The sequence below is a fragment of the Onychostruthus taczanowskii genome, unplaced genomic scaffold (assembly GCF_017590055.1).
Source record: "Onychostruthus taczanowskii isolate IOZ18803 unplaced genomic scaffold, ASM1759005v1 scaffold5, whole genome shotgun sequence".
In the NCBI taxonomy this organism is placed as follows: Eukaryota; Metazoa; Chordata; class Aves; order Passeriformes; family Passeridae; genus Onychostruthus; species Onychostruthus taczanowskii.
The window spans coordinates 6,134,534-6,154,506 of NW_024502568.1; the positions used below are offsets into that span (position 1 = coordinate 6,134,534).

The 19,973-nt window shown below is 43.8% G+C and overlaps 1 protein-coding gene across 1 annotated transcript in view; it reads left to right on the top strand.

The window, feature by feature from the left end:
* ARMH3 (armadillo like helical domain containing 3) overlaps positions 1-19,973 on the top strand; it is a 121,430-nt gene that overhangs the window by 78,876 nt on the left and 22,581 nt on the right. Inside the window, exon 24 of the mRNA XM_041415294.1 lies at positions 10,567-10,645. Within this exon, the coding sequence (XP_041271228.1) occupies positions 10,567-10,645 (79 nt within the window). The remainder of the gene's footprint in view (positions 1-10,566; positions 10,646-19,973) is intronic.

The window sequence follows — 19,973 nt, forward strand, 5'->3', positions numbered from 1 at the left end:
CACCTGTATTATGTCACACATAACTGGTTAAAAATCATGTGGCCTTTTTTTGCATTATGTTTTTGTAAGAGCCTTGAAAAACACTTAAATTGTAAAGCAGGAAAGATATATCAGTAGCAGAACACTGTAGGAGTTGGGCTTTTTGTTTGACTTGATGGATGGGAAAACATCAGCAGTTAACTTGGAAATGTTTGGTGTGCTGCTGTTTCTAAGACTGGAGGACTGTACTTCACTTTTGAAATAGAAAATGCACTTCACTGGCCTTGCTTTTGCTAACATCCATACAAAGAACAGAGCACAAAAAGCTTATGTCTAAATTACAAACCCTAAGCTTTGAGGGAGAGGTGAGCATGTATAGATGTGTCAGGGATGATAGTGGGTGATTTGAAAAGAAACTAAATTTCTCTACTTTTGTGACTTGGGAAAGTGTTCCCAAAGATTTGCACTTCAGCGGCCGATTCAGCTGAATGGGTTTTGTCAACATCTGCCTGAAATTCACTGCAGGATAAGGATGGGTGAAGTAAAAGCAAAACCCAGAAAACCCCAGCACTGCTGAAGTGATTCTGGAAACCCTTGGTGAGGCAGATGAATGAAAAAAAAGTTGCCTCTTGTCCTCTGGGCTGTGATGAGTTGACCCCCAATCCTCCTGTGGTCCGGAATGGGGAGTGTGTGGGCACAGGTGAGTTTATTTCTGGCATTTTACTCTGCAGGTACAATGGATTTACAATGTGCTGGTTGCCAGTAACTCAGCTCATAACTTGATCAATGTCAATAAATGACTTGCTTCTGATCATCAGCTCTTAGTGAGAGTAGAGATCTCAGTAGTGTCAATACTTGTGGGATGTGTGGATAGTGGGATGCAGGGGGCTAGGCTTTCAGGCAGATGGGTCAGGTTAAGGCAGTTGAATGGGGAAGAAGATGGGTGTACATGAAATACAGCAAAGGAGGTAAGATGAAGTCCTCCACTGGTCCATAAACCAGGTGCCCTGTCTCAGGAAAACAGAATCTTAATCAGCTACAGGTCCTCCCCTCTTTCAGACAGGAAATAAATATCCTAACAAGAGTCCCATTCATTCAGCTGTAATGCTGTTTGACTCTGGCTTTCCTTGCCATTGAAAACCAACTTCACCTTGTCCCAGGTGATGTGTGGTGACATCTTTATTGAGGATGTGGTATTCACTTGGGGTGTGTCTGGGGGCATCAACTGAATCCATGGTCTAGACTTGGTCCTGGATTTTGGAAGGATCTGAGTTCCACTAGGCATTTTTCAACAAATGTGATTCGCATTTTCACCTGTCTGACAAGAAAAACATTGTGAACATTTTCACCTGTCTGACAAGAAAAACATTGTGAGGTTTGCAACATCTTGTATTTTCAGAGGATTGGACTGTAAATAATGGGTTTTGGTTGGCATGGTAGTTGGTAGTCTCAAAGGCTGATATTGTGAACCCTGATTTACGTGGCTGTGCAGGTACAGCCATAGCTGACACTTGGTGTAATTAAGTTAATTAAATACCGTTGTGGGACTCATCTTAATTTCCTTTGCAAAGTAGGTTTGACTGTAGCTGATTCTTGCTTAGACAATGTTCCTTCCCCTTCTCTCTCTGTAATTTAATATCCAGCTACTTCACGATTCGATTGCATTGTTCTAACCCTTTACTCACTCAATACAGATAAATGCTGATGCTTCAGGGCCTTGCTTTCCCTCTGGGGCTTCTGTTGCAGGCACAGGTTTTACTCTGAGTCAGTAAAATAAGGTTGTGCTCCATGACCTAAAGAGAGAGGTTTGTCTAGCTGCCACAGACTGCATCAGGGTGTTCAGGACCTCGTGCAATACCTGCTGGCTCACACCTGACAAAATGAGGTAATAAGAGTCGTTTTCATTGTGCTCTAGATAATACAGGGTTGATGGCAAGTTTTCACTAAGTTAATTAAACTAACAGCCTACTCAGAGCCTTTCTCAGAGAGCTTTAAATGGTCCCAGTGGGATGGCTTATAAACTTTCTAAGTCTCCCTCTTGGCTTGATGTGTTTGGAAGCTGGTGTGTGTCTGTACAGTATTGTGTGCTAGATGCAGCATCCAGTAATCCAGGCTTTCCTCAAAGTTAAACATCCTGTGATTAAATACTGATGAAGATACTAAGTGTAACTTAAAAACCTCAGGTTTAGATTCTGTTTGAAGTTTTGCCATGTCTTGTGTCTCAGGAGGCTTGGATGGCATCCTGTAACCTGAATTATGAAGCAGTGGATAGATGCTGACCCACTTATACCACTTGCAGAGAATAAATATTTGCCATAATGCTTTACTTCAGGTCCTAATCAGAGAAGGTGGCCATGCAAACATGTATGATGAACTACTGTCAAATGTGCCTTCTCCCCCCCACCAACCTTTTTTTTTTTCTTGTTATTATTTTTTCCTTGCCTTCTGGATGAATTATTTCTTCATACCTTGCTGTTTGTTTTAGAGAGCAGGTTGCCTTGTACATGGGAGTTAAAAGCTGGGGTGACTGAAAGGCTGTATTTAATGTTAAAGCAGTGTTCTGTAACCCATTTCACTGCTCTATACCAACTAGCTATAAAAGACTAGCACGATGTTTGCATCACAGAATACTTGGATACTGAAAGAACCACAACCTGTTTGGCCTGTGGATTGTACTTGTTTAGTACAAATGAAGATCTTTGGACAAAGGAATTATATAAAGTAAAAGAACTGGGAAATAGGTGCTGCAGAAAAGGTTGTTACAGCTCTGAAAAACTTCCATATTAATATTGCTTGTTATGGCTCTGTGCAGATATTAAGCCAGGACCACAGCCCTAGGGCAGTAGGTACTTTTAAAAGCATATATTAAGGAAGTTTCATAGAACGACTTCTCATTTTAAAAGTCGGTTGAATCTTCAAAATAGGTAGCACAGATGTGGAAGAAGCAGAGACATTGTGCCTAAAATCCAGTATGCTGACATAAATCATGGTTGGCTCTCACACTTGGGACATGCTAGACTGAGCTGCAGGTTTTTGTGCTGGCAGCCCGAGCCCAGAGTTTCTCTATTCCATCACACAGCTCCAACTCTGTAGTCAGAGGTGACCAGGTGTAGTTAACTGCTATGTTAATGCTCTCTGGAATTGAGGTGTAATGAAGGGTTGGCTTTCTAATGTCTTTACTTTGGTAAATGTAAACTCTTGCCACACTCTCACCACTATTAGCCAGCTGTTTTGTAGCAGTGAAATGTGCCATAAAATATGTCATTTGATCTCTCATAAATTACATGTTTGAGATGAGAAATGTATTTGTTATCAAGTGATAGCTTTGTTGTAGAACAGTCAATTACAGGAACACAGATCAGTCTGGTGCCCTGTGCTTCAATAGATATTTTCACTCTCTGTGCCTCGGTAATATTTTTTATTTTGTCATTCATACCACTTAAACTATCAGTGCCACTGGTTATGTATACCTAAGAATTCTGATGCTTACTTATTGAGAAAAGGGAACAGAAATGCTTCTTAGATTAGTTTCCAGTGATGCACTAGCTGCATGAAAATAGGAGAGTGGATAAATTCCCTAAATTGTAGTCTCAAGTGAGGTTGTGCAGCTGTTCCAAAAGATGAGTTAACTGCTCACCCATGAGGATTTCCTTAGCTAAGAAGACAAATATAAGTTAAGTGAGGTATTTGATTTGCTTGACTTAAATTTATAGACATGGACTGTAAAAAGAGAAAATCAGCATATCCTGTAGCTGTGGTGATACTGGGTTAGTATCCAGCAAACAGCAAAGTGTCAAGATGCACTGTGTGGTTCAGAAAGCACATCCTCTGCTTCTGCCCTTGCAGAATGGAGCTTGGTGAAACCATGCTGAGAAATGTGAGAAGCTCAGTTGCTGTGTGTGCACTCTTTTGTCCCCTTCTTATTAAATAAATAGACCATGTATCTCCCTCTGCCATGGAACCTGTCATTGCAATCAATAGTTTTCAGGATGGCAGAGCTGAACAGGTGTAGCAGTTGCTGCTCCTCTGAAATTGCTGCAGTGCTGACTCAGATGTTTTCAGTGAGCTCTAAAGCAAATGCTTTTGACTAAAATATCCTTTTGTCTTGGATTCTTCCCTGCAGTTTATTATTGTGTCTGGAAGATGCCTCCCACTGTGAGTTGTGGACTTTCAGCTTAATGTCAGTACTCATTAAATTGTAGGAGCAAAAGAAATTTAACAGACTGGAGTTAAACCACAGTAGAAGGAAGAATTTGGTGCACAGTTCCAGGGAGTTTGCTTGCTTTTAATTGCTGCAGACAGCTTAGGTATGTAGGTATGTGTACTTCATAGCAATGCTTCATGGACGTGTGTTAAAATAATCTAAACCCTCTCACCTCCTGCCAGGTGGGGTTGTACATGTGGAGCAACTCAGTCTAATTGTTGCAGGCATGGAACAGATGGGGTTTTATTGTCTGGAGTTCTGGGAATGCCTATGAGAGCAATGTCAGCAAGATCCTTGCCCCAAACAGCACTTGCTGAGACACAGCCTGCTGCAGGAAGATTGGCTTGGAAGCTTTGCATAAGTCTCCAGCATCCATGGTTATGACGGCATGTATGGGAGAAAAGGAGAGAGGGTTTGTGTTCATTTTGGTCTCTGTATTGTGTGTAATTTACTTGCTGCCTTGTGCTTGAGCAGTTTCCAACATACCACATAGTAGAACACTGAGTCTTACCACCTTGGTTAAAACACTTTGTGGAAGTGATTGCTCCTATTTCCATTTCATAAAGGAGAAACTAAGATATATGAGAGGGAGAGGGAATTGCTGTGGCAAATCACAGAGAAACTGTTTACTTATTGATTCCTGTTCCTGAACAACAACTACTTCATCTCAGGCCTCCTTTTTGTAGTAAAGCAGCTTTGTGGAGTATGATGAAAGACAACTATGCCCTTTCCTGCTTGCCTATTCCTAGCCTTCATAACGGATGAAGCTTAGTGTGTGCTGGAGTGTTTGTCCATCTCAGATCGTGCCAGTTTTCCTTGCAGAGGGTGAGTGAACTGGCTGCCTTTGCCGTGCATTCAGTTTTACTCAGTGAAGGTTGAGATGCATTCCCTGCTGCCCAGTGTGCTCTGCTGGCATGAGCAGATGAGAAGATGAATGTCTGCAGTGAATATAAGGTCACCCTTGACTTCCTGTGAAGGGGTAAATACCAGCCAAGAGCTGCTGCTTTTCTGTTCCACTCTAGCGCAGTGTAGGAAGAAGTGAACTTGTGGTGCTGCTTTTATTGCACAAGAGATGTTTGGGAATCCACAAGAATTCTTTGTCAGGCTCTCTCTGCATGCTGGACCTGTGAAGTAGGTGCAAAGGCCAGGTTCATGCAGTGAATGATGGCTCAGCATTGCCATCTCTATAATAAGCTTTGCAGCCTTTCTGTTCTTTCCTTAGCCTACTTTCAGCACCTCCACAGTGCTTTACTTTGTTGCTCAGGATAAGAGGACAGTGTTGTCTTATGGGACGCTGGCAATGTAGCTGCTGTCAGGCAAGAGTGGGTATTAGACAGCTCATCTGCAATAACTTGATGGGGAGAGTCTGGAGGTCAGATAAAACGTGCTGAAGGAATGCTGCCTGCCTGAGCATAGTGATTTTGCTTTCCCTGCACATTGGACCCAGACCAGCTCATTGTGAGGTTAAGGAGGGTGAGGTGCCTTCCTTACCGTGGGGGGTCACCTGGGCTGGAAGATCCTGTTAATTGTGGGACCATTGCCTTTGTGTTGCTGGTGTGTTTCACTTCTCACACCTGATGTTACAACTACTAGTGGTGAATTAAACTCAGGAATTAATTAAACATTTTCTTTTCATACATGCCATATTAGTTTTCACAGGAGCCATTTCCAGTCAGCAGAATTTGTGTCTTCAGAAGTTCTTTTACTCTGGGCCTCTCTGCAAGGCAGCACTGCTTGTTTCTCTTTATCAAGGAGTAACTCTAGGCAGTTTTTAAAGACTATGAACCTAAGCTTTTAAATGTTATTGTCTGGAGAGCTACTGCAGCCACTGCAGAAGCAAGTCCTGTTGCAGTGAACACAGTGAGGGTAGGGGCATGCAGCTTACCTGGGGGGATTCCTTCTCTCACCATAGCACTAGGTGAGTGTCATGTCCCTCTTTGGGGAACAAAAAAACAGTAGGGCCCACATGGAGATTCTTCTGCTTCTCACCTTCCACCATATGTGTTTTTGAGGGAGAAAGGGCAAAAAAAGTCGCTTCAGGACTGTCCAATTTCTGCAGCCTCAAGAACAGCCAAAGTAGAAACTTTCCAGCAGTTGGAGCTTTCCAGTTTGTAGAGGACAGACTGCCCTGGGATCAGTTGCTGTTTCTCTGATCCTCTCTGTTCTGCAGTTTTTCACCTCTCTGTATCTTGATCCTATCTGCCCTTCTATCTCCTTTTCCCTATCTCTCTACTTCTTCCTTCAGTATTCTTTCTGTGTTTTTTCTATCCATGGTTTATCTCAAACTGAATTATTTTGTGACACTCAGGAAGGAGCAGCACTGTTACATATTCTGTTGCCAATGAGCTTTTCTGTGCTTTCCCTGTTTTCTTGCATTTGAGATCCTTAGCCCCTGGGACAGAGGCTTTCCACCACTCTGGATTGGTACAATACCTGTTACAGTGGGACCTGCTTTTAGTGTCTAATAACATGATTAATACAGCTAGTACAAATAAATTATTAATCTGCACTTTGAGGTTTCTAAATCAGGATGATTTTTCCTGCAATCATTCTCGTCTTCATGAAGAATTAAATGAATGCAATAAATGCAAACATACGTAAAGTCAAGTGTCCTAGGTTGTTCATCCTGAGAAATATGCAGGTTAATTCAATATGTGTCTCTACATGTTTCTGGCATCATGGTGTGTAGGTAGCTTGAAGAGCTGCATGAAGAAGTGATGTGAGATGTGTGTTTTTTGGAGATCACTAGTATGCCTTGTGTATTTACTAGGAGATCAGCATCTCTCCCCAGGAGATTGAGCAATAAAGAATGTAGAGATGGCTTGTGATCTGCCTGGCAGCACTAAGCATTAACCTCAAGACAAGACACTGGGAGCCAGTTTTTTAATTCCTGAGTCTTCTGCTTATTCAGCATCTTTCCTTTGTCCAGTGACAAGTCTCCTCTTGTCAGTTCACTGCTGAACTGTAGATCTGTCAGAGGAGGCAGTGTTGCTGAAGTGACATCTCTCAGTCCCTGGAGAATTGTGTCCCACAGGTGCTGTGAAATTTGTGTGACACATGGCAGCCAACCCCACCGAGGGACTTGGCAGTGTGGAAACATGTAAATGCAGGTACTGTGGAAGGCTGTGTGGGAACTGCAGCATTTTGTCTTGCAGTTGACACTTCACCATTTCCTTGCTTTACAAATGCGTTGAAGATGTTCACGCTTCATGAATACCAAACACAAGGGTTTTCTTTTTTTCCCCCCATGATCAATATGAAGATCTCAGTAGAACCCATAATCACAAATCTTTCCTAAGTGCTTTAACCGCTCCCTTCCCCCTCCTCAAAGCTACTGGCTGGTATGGCAGTAATTGAGGCAATCACAGTGTAAAAATAAATCATTGCAGAGGATTAGCTGTTACCTGCTGGTGTGGGATCTAATGGTGCAGAACCACTGGTTCTTTTGTCAATAACACTGTGTTTCAAAGTTCTGGTCTCCAATTTTCTCCAGGATCAAATTGAAGAGGCATCTCTGCCAAGTGAATTCCAGCTGTTAATCAGTGAATATCCCAGGAGGCCAGTTGCTAAAAACATGCCGCAGGGACAAGATATATTTTGAGAGATAGAAGAATAGCAGAGGTATATGAGAGTAGCTGATGCAGAAAGGTGCTTTTTGGCCTTCATAGCAATGGAATTCCTCATAGCAGATGAGAAGGAGCTGCAGCATGTGCAAAGCCTGGCCCTGGTGGGTGTGTTGGTCAGTAAGAACCTGGCTACACAGAGCCAGGATTGAATCCAAGCTCTTCATGCTTCTCTGCCCCAGGCTGCCTGTGGGTTCAGGACAATAGCTCTGCAGATGGTCAGGTTGGGGAGGAATTCTGCATAGTTAAAACAAATTAAACAGCTGAACTTCATCTAATCACTGAGGAGTTGTCCATTCACGTTTTGGGAAATGAGGAAGGAGACTTGAATTCTTTTCCTTCCTTAATGTCTGTTGATTCTCACTGCAGTGGCAGCTGGTTGCTGGTTTTGCTTTCACTGGGTGAATCCCAGCTGTGATTGCAGGTGCTGCTCCACTAGCTCAGATCCAAGTGGGGCCTTGTGAGCAGGCAGCCCATGTTGAAGTGCTTCACAGCAGTGGGTATAAATGAATGCTAAATCAGTTCCCTGGTAAATGTTGGAGCCATGTGAGTGCACTGAGCCCCTCTGAGCTGCCAAACCTTCTGTCAAGCCAGAAGTTAAGTTGTTGTAAGTCTGTGTTCCATTTTCTTTCCATAACTTGCAGTGTGTCCTGTAGGAGTATAAATATGACTCCAGCCAGGCGTGAAGCTTGCAGTTGAAAGCCAGAGTGTTGGAGAGGCTGGGTAATGGACAGTGTGATTGTGACTCTGGTCACACTGAAATGGGAAGAGTCTGGGCATGTCTCCACCTGTGTGTTTGTCCTCCTCCAGAGGGAAGGGCGTTATGGAAAGCCTGGTAGAGGCACTGCTGAATTTGTTTTCTGGATGTGTGTGTCAAGGTTGGTGAGAAGGCAGAAGTCCCCCTGTGCCAAGTGTGTATGGATGCCGTAGGAGCAGGAGTGCCTGGCCCTGTGTGCTGACTGGCAGCTGGTGTGTTGAGGTGTGGCTGGGAATGCTGCAGTGAAGGTAGCACAGCCAAGAGGGTGAGCGAGATGATTCTGTCCTGCTGCTCTGCCCAGACCCCACCTGGGATGCAGTGTGCAGCTCTGGTGTCCTCAGCACAGGAAGGACATGGACATGCTGGATGGAGCCAGTGCAGGGGAGGCCATGAAAGTGTTTAGAGGGATGAACCCTTCCATGAAGACATGCTGAGAGGACTGGAGAAGAGAAGGTTGTGGGTAGACTATTGCAGCTTTTCAGTATTTAAAGGGGAGTTATAAGAAAGCTGAAGAAAAACTTTTTAGCAGAGCTTGTTGCAACAGGATGAGGGATAATGGTTTTAACTAGGAGAGTTGATACAGATTATATATGATAAATAAGTTTTAAACAATGAGAGTAGTGAGGCATTTGAACTGGGTGGATGACCCCTCCCTGGAGACATTCAGGGCCGGGTTGGATGGAGCTCAGAGCCACCTTGTTGAAGATATGTCTGCTCATTTCAGGGGAGTTGTGCTAGATGAGCTTTAAAGGTCCCCCCACAAGTGAAACAATTATTTGAGTCTGTGAATTGCAGATTCTCTTTGGGCTGGAGGTTTTTTTGGGTTGTGTTTTTTTTTTTTTTTCCCCACTCCCTCTCTCCACATCTTCCACACTTTTTATCTGTGCATTTAAAGAAGTAAGGATGCTTCTAGGTAGGTTTTTATCCACTTGCTCTGACTGGCACCACTGAATATCACATACTCCTAGACTGGGACACAAGCTCTTAGCTGTGATGAGGTCTGGAGAAAGCAGCTGAAAGTCCTTGTGCAGGTAGAGGAGTGGGGAGGAGGGAACCCATTAGAGTACAACAGAGAGAACTGGAGTGAATCTTCATGCTGATGAGTACGAGAGTGGAAGCCCTGGCTGCTGCTGCAGTGTAATCTGGCTGAGCAAGTGTTCTCCAGGCACAGTCAGAACTCATCTGTGCCGAGCACTGACATGGCCTATTCCCATGATGAATATTTACCTCAGCAGTGGAGCTCATGAGTAATATCCCAACTGGAGCAGTTGCAAACTCTATCCCAGAGTATTTTCTGTCCTACCATTTATCTTCACAGCAGCACCTGACAAGCAGAAGGAAGGCTGAGGAAATGCTCCAGCTGCAGTTTGGTGGGGGTTTTTTCCCACAGTTGTTATTTTACTTTCAATTTTAGATTTCTTACATCTGCTTCTAGATCCACCTAGAAGGGAGAGGGAGTGGTGGAGATTGGTGCAGCTAGTGAGAGAAATGAGGCAGAAGAGTAGGAGTGACCAGTGTTTGCTGCTGTGTTTGGGACAGTGACTTGAGTTATCTCTAATGACCTACACTGGGGATGAGGACTGAAGTCATTATATATGAATTCAAAATGTAGTGATTGTAGTGATGGATGACTACGAGTCAGCCAAATACAACATTTTAAACAGAGTGATGGCCAGGTTTGCTGTCGCTCTGCTGGAGCACAGAGCAAATTGCAGCCTGTTCCCAGCAACTCCCCCTGCCAAAGCAGCAAGCACAGGCCAGTGTCTGCTGGGACAAATGCACCCATGTGTAGGACAGTGCCTGTGCTTGCAGCTTCCAGCAAGCTTGTGTCAGGATCTGCACTGGCCTCAGCAGGGAGTTGTGCCTTCAGCACTTTGTGGTGAGGGAGGAATTTCTTGCAGGGCTGGCTCCATGTGCACCTACTTCCCTACTACTTGTAGGAAATTTCTGTTGCATCTCTAAGCTGTTCTGAGACCTCTGAAAATTTCCCTCCTTTGTTTCAGAGCCATCATCAATCACTTCAACCCGAAGATAGAATCTTATGCTGCAGTGAATCACATATCACAGCTCTCCGAGGATCAGGTAAGCCAGGCATGCCATGGCCTTTTCTCAGGTTGACCTCTGGAATATGGGTGTTCAGGGGTACCTTGTGCTCCCTGGGACTGATGATGTGGCAGCAGTAGGAGGTGCATGTGGCAGTCTCATGTTCCTTGTTCAGATGCAAGTGAGAGAAAGAAAAGCAAGAATTGCTTTAGCCAATTTTACCACCACATACAGAGATTTTGGTCCCACAGATGTAGAAGGATGGGTACAAACAAGAAAAATATTCAGCATTGTCAGCGAGTGTATTTGGACACTGTAAGGATGCTGGCATTTAGAATGGGGCAGGAAGTTTTTGGCAGGAAACTTAGTTATCAGAGAACTGCTGAGTGTGATTTGATGTTTTTCTTTTGGTGATGTTGGGGACCTAGAGCTCTGACAGCAACTGGTAAAAATTTTCTAGGGTAATTGAATTCAGTTGAGTTAGATTTTAAAAAGCAGAGTTTTTTAATAAAGAGGGTGATTGTGTTAGGTTTCCCTTCCTTAATTTGGCCTGGTTTGCTATCTTCGTGTTCTGCTTCTATTGCATAAATTTGTAAACGTGGCTTTTTGAAAATAGGCTACTGTGAGTGGTCTCAAGAATGGAAGAGATGGCCTATTTCCCAAAATAAAATATCAGAATTATACATTAATCACTCTTAGAGAGATAAATGGCTCTGCAGGAGCATGTGGTGGACAAAATGCAGAGCTGCCAATGAGAGCTTGGGGAATCATCCCAGATACAGCTGCATCAACAACTCTGGACCTTCTGGAGAAGAAATTGTTTATGCAGTCCAGGACAGACTTCATTTAAGTCACCTTGGGTTGCCCCTTCCACTGGATGGGATCCCATACTTGTGCATGATAGAAGGTCCTGACTGTACCCTGCTCTGCAATTCATTTCTCTTTCTGTCCATGATATTTTTACTATTTCTTGAGTATACCCTTCCATTTTTTTCCACTAACCTTTTCATTTATTAACCTACTTGATCGGTAATATGTAACACCCCAAAGACTTAGGATGAATGCTTTACTGATGCAGTGGGGGAAAAAAAAGGTGGCCCCTACTGGTTTTTATTCTCTTGGTATAGTTGGATAGAAGAACACTGGTTTTAATTTACTCAGTTTTCCTTATTGTTCTGCCTCTGAGAGTCACTGTATCCATAGCTATGCTTTGTGATGGTTTGTGTTATCAATCCTCATTCATTGATGATACACTGATTACATCAACCCAAGCCTCTAAAAAAGAAAAGCATTTGATAGCCCAATTTAAAAGTGAAGGCTTGGATAGAGGGGAATTTTGCATAGTCTGAGTTAGTCTGAGAAAGGAAATGAGCTTTTCACTGTCAGCTCTGTGTAGTATTCATCCCCCAGCAGTTCAGGGAGGTCAGGTTAAATCCTTTCTTCCTTGTGTGTTATTCTTTAAATAAAATCCCTAGCAGCAGGCAGATAATGAAATCAGTGCTGATGCATGAAGCATTTTGAGGAAGATGATTAGGAAGTTGAAAGGCAGACAGATTTCTCTTTTTTCTTTTCTCCCTTCATGCTTTCTCTCAACATAGGGAGAATATAAAACAAAATAAAGCAATAATAGCCCCAGATGAAGTGCAGAGAAATAAGGGAGATGTCACTGTGGTGAGGGAGTGTGTGGTCCCAGGGTGTTTATTCAGACTCTGCAATTTACTGCACAAGGGAGGAGAGGGATGGAGACTTCCACTTTCAGTTGTGCCAGTGATCTCAGGTCTGTGTGTTTGGACTGTGGTTTCCCCTCTGTCAGTAGCTGTAAGTACATGAGACATACTGGTAGCTGGCCCAGATGAAGCCCAGGGTCTGGCTTTTGTGGGCGAACAGAATTTGCTGTTTTCATTGTGTGAGCTGTTCAGCATGTGTGTGGGAAGGGGAGGGATCAAGCTTGCCTTCTGGCTGCTGCAGTCTCTTTCCTTTTTTGTTTTTCTTTCCAGCTGTACCTTTGTTTTAACTCGTGTGTTCACTTAATTACCCATTTCTCTGCTCTCCTTAAATATTTTCTACACAGAATCCACCATCCTTTATAGCCCTGTCTTTTGAAGTGTTCCACACTGAAATATTTAATGCTGACATTTAGATTGTGTGTCCACACACAGATACTGCATTTGGGACTGGTCATTTTCTCCTTTGAGTTATTCTAGTAGTTTCAGAAGACTGGTATTTCTTTACTGGAAACATTTGTTTTTAGAATTTTAAGGGTCAAACTTACCTTTTAATTAAGATTTCCTTCTCAGACACCAGTCGTTCTCTAGATTCTCGTATGGCTGCTTACACTCCTCTGTGGTAACCTCCTACTGATCAGGCAGGTATGTCTTTGACACAGCTTTGTCTGAAGGGGAATTTCCAGCTGCTCTGCTTTGTTTCAAATTCACCTGAAGCTAAGTTCTGATGCCCTATTCATGTGTTAGATTATTTATTTATTTTTATATTTTAATATCCTTAAATGCAGCTAAGTAATCAGCTGAAAGAGATTTTGCTCTATCTTCTTCTTTTCCTAATCCTATTGAAGCCTTTATTACCTTGTTAATTACTAATGTCCATTTATTACTATTCTAAGTCTGTCATTTCAGGGCTTTCTCCTTCTTTATTTACAAGCATTAATTTAACAATATTACATGCTGGGGGGATTTGTAGGCTCTTGAAAATGATGGATGTGGGATTGTTTTAAGGATAGGCTGTTAATGCCACGGTATGTTCTCGGGCCTAGAGATTTCCAGGAACCATAGTCTGAATAGACAGGTTTCTGGTCTAGGCAAGTATATTTGTAAGACTTCATGGAACTGCTTTGCTGACTGTTGTGGGGTTTATCCAATGTTCTGATCAGAAATAGTGGAAAAAGCCCTTTTCCATCCCATGTTCTCTCCAGCAAAGAGTGGGAGATTCCTGGGGGCAAGCAAAAGATGAATTCTCTCAGTCTGTAAACACTATGGGATCCTCAGTGCCTTCTGCAAAGCATTTCCTTGCCAAGGCAAGCTCAGAATCCTTCCTAGTCATTAGCTGTTTTGACCTTGCTGTAGTTCCTCACCGTGAAGCAGGGAATGTCTTAGCTAGTTATTGGCATCTTTCCTCACTTGCTAATTTGTTAAATGTGACTTCAGTGTTAATTTGTTGTTTTGTGGTATTCTCTCTTAACACATTTGATTCCTCCCTGCACATCCTTTAAGGGACTGAAATACGTTGCACAGTCAAAAAGATGGGGTTGGCCACTAACTGCCAGTGTTAGCTCTTCCATGCAAGCGATTATTCCCAGGGCTTCAAAGAGGTTTTGGTACATTCTTGAGCCAAAGGGCAAAATAGCCTTTTATGAAATGAATTCACAGGCTTATCTGTACTTTCCAGATGATTGGACTGCCTTGTACTTAATATGTTGGAGGAAGTAGACTTTCTCAGTGTGCCATATCTGATCTGAGAAGCTCCCAAAATATTTTCTAGCATAAGCACATGTAGAGAACAGTCAAGGCAGTGAGGAAACAGCAGCACAAGAGTTGCTCCAGAAGAGCAAATACAGACAAACAGAAAGGATGAAAACACAGCATGAATGGTCTAAGTGGGGCCTCACATCTGCCCTTTTCTGGATGTGAAAGAGCAGCTGTTTGTAAGAAGGCAGCTCTCTGCCTGATAGCAATGTAGCACAGCTTCCAAGAAAGGCTAAAGTGAGAGGAACCCATTAGTTTGGGTTGAATCTTCTCTGAGTAGGAATGTGTTGTGGTGCTTTGCATGCCAATCAAGTCTTCTGCCAGTTAGAAAATTGCTCACTAAGGTCTTGTTTTCTCTTTGGCATTTTTTCTCTCCACTATTTCCTCTCTAAGGGTCTTAAAATTGAGATATGAGACACACAGGACTGATAATGCTTGTTAGTCAGGAACATCTCTGCGCTTTTTTTAAGTAGAAGCCCCTCTTTTTGCCCAGCCACAGTGGGGACATTATGTCATCTCAAAAACGGAGGTAAAGTTAATGTGAGAGACTGCTGTGAGCACCAGTTTCATGTCTGGTAATTGCAGATGAAAAGTGCTGGGAGCCAGAACAGATTGTGATGGAAAAACAGGACAACTCTATCACTTCTGAAATTGTGACGAATGTAATACTTGGGTTGTTTCACACTGTAGTACCTTTGCAACTCAGGTAGAATCATAGAATTGTTTCAGGTTGGACAAGACCTTTAAGATCATGTAATCCAACCACTAACCCAGCACTACCAGTATCTGCAGTCCAGTTTGGTCAGGCCACTGAGGTCATACCTCAGTTGCTGAATGCTCCTCCTTGCCACCCCAATCCAAATGGCCTTCTGTTACCTGGTGAGGCTCTCAGGGACTAACCTACTCAAGGAAGTTCCACGAGGGACTTGCAATAGAAAGACACAAAAGGGTGCAGTTGGTTTTAGGTGCCCTAAAGTGTTTTAATTCCGAGCCATTGATGTCAGGGTTTATTCAGTTTGTTCTGGTTTCCATAACTAGTAGCAAAGCCACTGGCAGATACCAAATGCTTTGTCTTTTTTTAGCGCTGCTGGCAGTGGTGTTAAAAGCCTCTTGTCAATGTCTGCGTTTGATATTTTTTAAATGCCGAGTACTGTCAGTGCTAGGTGCTACCACAGTAAATCCCCCTAATCTCTTACATTAATATAAAGTGTTCTGAGGACTTGAGAAATACTTTATAATGGCCTTGGCATAATGGTGCTTCACTTCTGAAATGCAGTGAGCTTTGGGGTAGAAGGTCTCCATCCTGCTAGTGTTGTGTTGCATGCAGTAGTGGGAATGTGAAACTCCAGCTAAGGAGGATCACGAAGGCAAGACCTTAATTTGAAGTCATCAGGTCTTTGCAAATGAGGCAGGGATGTTGGTTTTCATGGTCTCATTACAGACACCTACTCATGACTAATGGCTTGAAACAGATTTTATCGTTTAAATAGAGCAGAGCTGCACCAGGTGAAATTGGAAAGAATCTATATAAAAAGTCTTCTGGAATTGGCAAATTGCTGGTTTGCTTAGCTGATGGGTGTTTTCTCTGGTTTAGCTATTGTCCTCTTTTTTTGTTGTCATCGCTTTTGTTGTTTTTTGTTTTATCAGAGAAATATTTGCTATTTGCTAACATCTCAGACTGCTTTATGCAGTGTGCCAGACTGAATGGGTCTGAACAGGCTCCAAGGTCTCCTTGCAGCAAGGAGATTTGGAGCTGGAGGTGAGCTTTGGAGCAGTGACTTTGTGCTGTGTAGTGCCTTTTATTAACATGCAGAATGCAGTAAACTGTGCGTCAGTGGAGGAGGGGGGACAAATGTGCTAGGCCATTAGAGAGACAAAAGAAGGACTTGGATTTTTTAAAACAGCTGCTACTGGAGAGATGTACCCCTTTTCCAGTAAGAAATGGGAGAAACCCTTCCATTCCCTTCCTTCAGGCTCAACCCAAAGGTGCCCCAGCATCCTGCCTTTCTGTTGGTGGGTCTGTTAGCTGCTCTGGGCCTCAGAGGCAGCGTGACCCCAAAAAGCCTTGGCTGCTCCTGGAGCAGAGGAGCCTTTCCACCCTTCGTGCACTGCAGATGCTGAGGCATATCTTGCTTCCACCACTTTGGTGAGCTGCCCTCTTGGGCAGATAAGGGACTGCCTTGAGGTACAAACTAGTAACAAAATAAGTCCATTAAACTTCAAAGCAAGGCCTGCCTTCAGTTCTTACGGCTGTTTTCACATCCTCTCCTGGCTTTGCCGCTACAGCAGGGACCGATAAGGGCCAGAAGACTGCAGTGGTACAGGTGACCACTGAATGCTGGGGACTTAGCTTGGAAGAGCTGCCTTGGGGACATGCTACTCTTTGCTGCCTGCCACTGAACGCAGCTTATCTAGCTGGAGCTAAATAAGTTTCTGTGCTGGGGCTACTGAAGCTGCACTCAGTGGTGTGAGTTACGAGCCCAACCTGATTCACAGCTGGGAGTGTGCTGAGCACAATCCATAGGTTCAGCTTTGTAATGAACTCCCAGTCCACGTTGTGGAGACAGGTTAATGTTGCTCTAGTTCCAGTGCTTGTCCTGTTTACCGGTGAGTTTGTTTCACAAAACACTTCTCAGATTTGCTTTATATGTCCTTCTTTTGCTCATACTTGCTTTTTGTTGCTTCTGAGCCTAGAAAAGGGGCTGTGGGTTGCTGGAGGAAGGGGCTGCAGGGTGGGGTCCAAACTCCTTCCTGCTGTCACTGTCACTGTGCTGCTTTGAGCAAACCTTGAGCCCTGTGTCCTCCTGAGTGAGGGAAGCCAGAAAGGAGCCCTTGGGGAGCCAGGCAGCATTTGAAGTGCTGTGGGATCTGCCAGGGAAGGCTGCTGAGGAAGTGCAGAGCAGTGTATGGATTCCTGTCACTGTTAAGTGCCTGGATGGGGCAGGGAAAGCTCCACAGAGGATTGCAACAGAATGATCAAAACAGTCTGCATTTATAAAGATTAAATTACAACTCTGCACATCTGTGATTAAAGCAGAGGCTGTCAGTGTCTGGCTTGTGTGAATGCACAATTCAATTTGCATTTTGTAAAACTTCAGATTGAGAAGGTTCTTTAATCTCCTGTGAAACAGGAACAATAGGTGTTGGCTTTTGCCATAATGCCTATAGATACCGTGCAAACGTCTTTGGTTGTCCTCTGTAAATTGGATTTATAGCACTATGATTTGTTGCTCTAGTCCTGAGCTCCACCCTAAGCTTCCTTACACTCAGTCATCCCTCTGCTTGGGAGTCCTGAAAGCAGACAGACTACAGCCTGCTGTGCCAGCTACAGACAGCACTGTGGCTGCGAGCAGCCACTCCTGGAGTCACATCTTCTTCTGACAAAAGGGACTGACTGCAGTGACTGCCAGCCCTGCTCGTTCTGGAGCTTCTTTAGGTAAAACTCCCTCCTTTAGAAAGAGACTGCTACTCTTCCTTCTCTCTGGTAGTATCCTGCTGTTACAGATGATGTTTTTCTGCCTTCCTTTTCTGGATCCTCTAGCTGGAGCTGCAGCTGTTTCCCAAAAGTGACAAATTGGGTCATGGCTCTGATTTCAGAGTGGGAAACAAATGGAGCTTTGTGGTCTCCACCCCTCCCAGAGCAGGAGAGTAAATGCTGCTGAGCCAAAATGTGCCACATCTGAACAGAGCTCCACTCAGCTGTAAGATTAGTTTTTTTGGCTCTCTGACACTTGACATTTGGATGTTAGGGCAGTACATAGAAATTTATTGTCCACAGTAGGGACCTCAAAGACAAACCTTTTAATAGTGGAGAGGATGGCACCCCTGATGTGTGTCACTCTTCCTGTCTTCATGGGAGATCTGGGACAGGCATTGGGATTGCTCAGGGAACCAAGATGTGCCACTCAAAAGGCAGCAAGCTGGGGGAATGGATATCTGGAGGGATGGAAGCTGGAGAAGGTGGTTCATCAGCCAAATGCCAGCGGCTATAAATCAATTCCACTGCCTTAGTCAGAGGGCCCCAGGATTCCCCCGTGGCTCAGTTAAGGCACGGATAAGCTCCTGGGGAGCTAAGTATTGCTGGCAGCACATGCTGTTTGAGCAGCAGCATCTGCCTCATAGCTGGCAGGGGTGTAGGCCTGCAGAAGGATTAATTCAGAGCCCTGTTTGCTTTCACCTGAGCACCTGTTTGGAGGAGTTCCTCTTTCACATTTTCTGATCTGTGGATTTGTGTTCTCCACCAATAACTGCTTCACAGCAAGAATTTCTTAGAGGAAAAATGTATTCTGGTCTCCCAGAGAAGGAGCTGGTAAATTGTTGTGGAGCATTGTCTGACAGTACATGCTATGAGCTGATGTGACCCAGCAAGCATCACTAGCATCAGTGTTAACTGGTGTGTCACAGTTGTATCAATGTTAGTTTAAGCTAGAAAGCTTTTCTCTTCTGTGAAAACAGGTCTTAGGATGACCTCTGGGAGTAAGATGGGTAAGTATGGAAAATCTACTGTTACAATCCCAACAATTGGAGAAGGCAGTAATGTGCAGACTGTCACCTAATAACATTGTTTCCAGTGACTCCTGCCATATGCCTTAGTCTCATACCTGGAAACTTTGCCACTAAGTGTCACTGTGTGCAGAATCCCACTAATGAACTGTCCTGCTGAAGGCTTATTTGTGCACAAACCCTATCATGGTTTCCCAAGTGTATTTTCCTCAGCAGCTGTAATTTGGCAGACTGCATTTGTTTTTGAGTTGGATGTAAAAACACACAGAGAATGCTCTGTGGCTTCCTGACTACCCAGAAAATGCTGGTTTTGGGTCCTATGTGAAAGCTGTAGAACTTCTTAAGAGTCCTTCTGCTACTTGTGATGGCATGAATGAGCTTCTGTCTCTGAGACAGTGGCAGCTGCTTGCAGGGACTGACAAGGCATCATTATAGCAGTGAGATTGTGTCAGGGAGCTGATATGAGGTGGCTAGCTAACTCTTCTTGGGGTGCTTTTGCTTTAGGAAGGTCTGCAATACCTTTTTTTGGAGCAAACTGAGCTGCCCTGGAGCCCCATGAGCATATTTAACACAATGGAAAGCTGGAAGTAACAGTACTGTGGGAATACTGTGAGAATCTGGCACTGCTATCAGCTCCCCTCTGGTTATATTTCTTCAGCATATTGTAAACCAAACTATTGCTCTTCCTGCAAGTAAGGCACCACTCTTTTCACTTAGGTAGTGTGTTGTACTTTGCAGCCTTCTCCTAGTTCAGTGGCAAATAATGCTCCAAACTCAGGACGAGTCAATCCATATGTGAATCTGAAAGTCACACAGAGCCCTGAGATGTCTCTCATTCTGCCAGCAGTTCTCTTTCCAAGTGTTTAAAGGGAGAGTGTGCTTAGCTGGCTGATTAATGACTGAATCTCCTTTTCCAGTTCTCTTCTGCACTAGAAATAAATATACCCCTGCCCAAACCTAGGTACCAGCCTCTGCTCAGCTGTGTTATGGTGGTGGTTTGCTGAAGTCAGGCACCTGCCCAGCTTGCAGGAAACATTAGCTATCTCTATCACCACCAAGTTTATCTGTCATTTTATAAACAGCTTACAACACAGATCATGGTTCTAGATGGAGCTTTATGTGACTGTATCTGCAGGTGGTTTTGTCTCTTCATTTCTTAAAAAATGTAGCTGTGAACTGCAGTGTAGAGTTCTTAAGGCTGTGTTTTGTTTGCAGTAAGTGCTCTTTTTGTTGAACACCTTGAAACACTAGAACAAGAACAATCTTTCCACTGATGAAAACAGAAATGTGTATTTGTGAGGGAGCCGAGGTAGGCATGCTGGAACTCAGACTTTGATTGTCTGCTCTCATTTTTTGCATCTGGGCTGCTTTGCTGGGAATTTTCT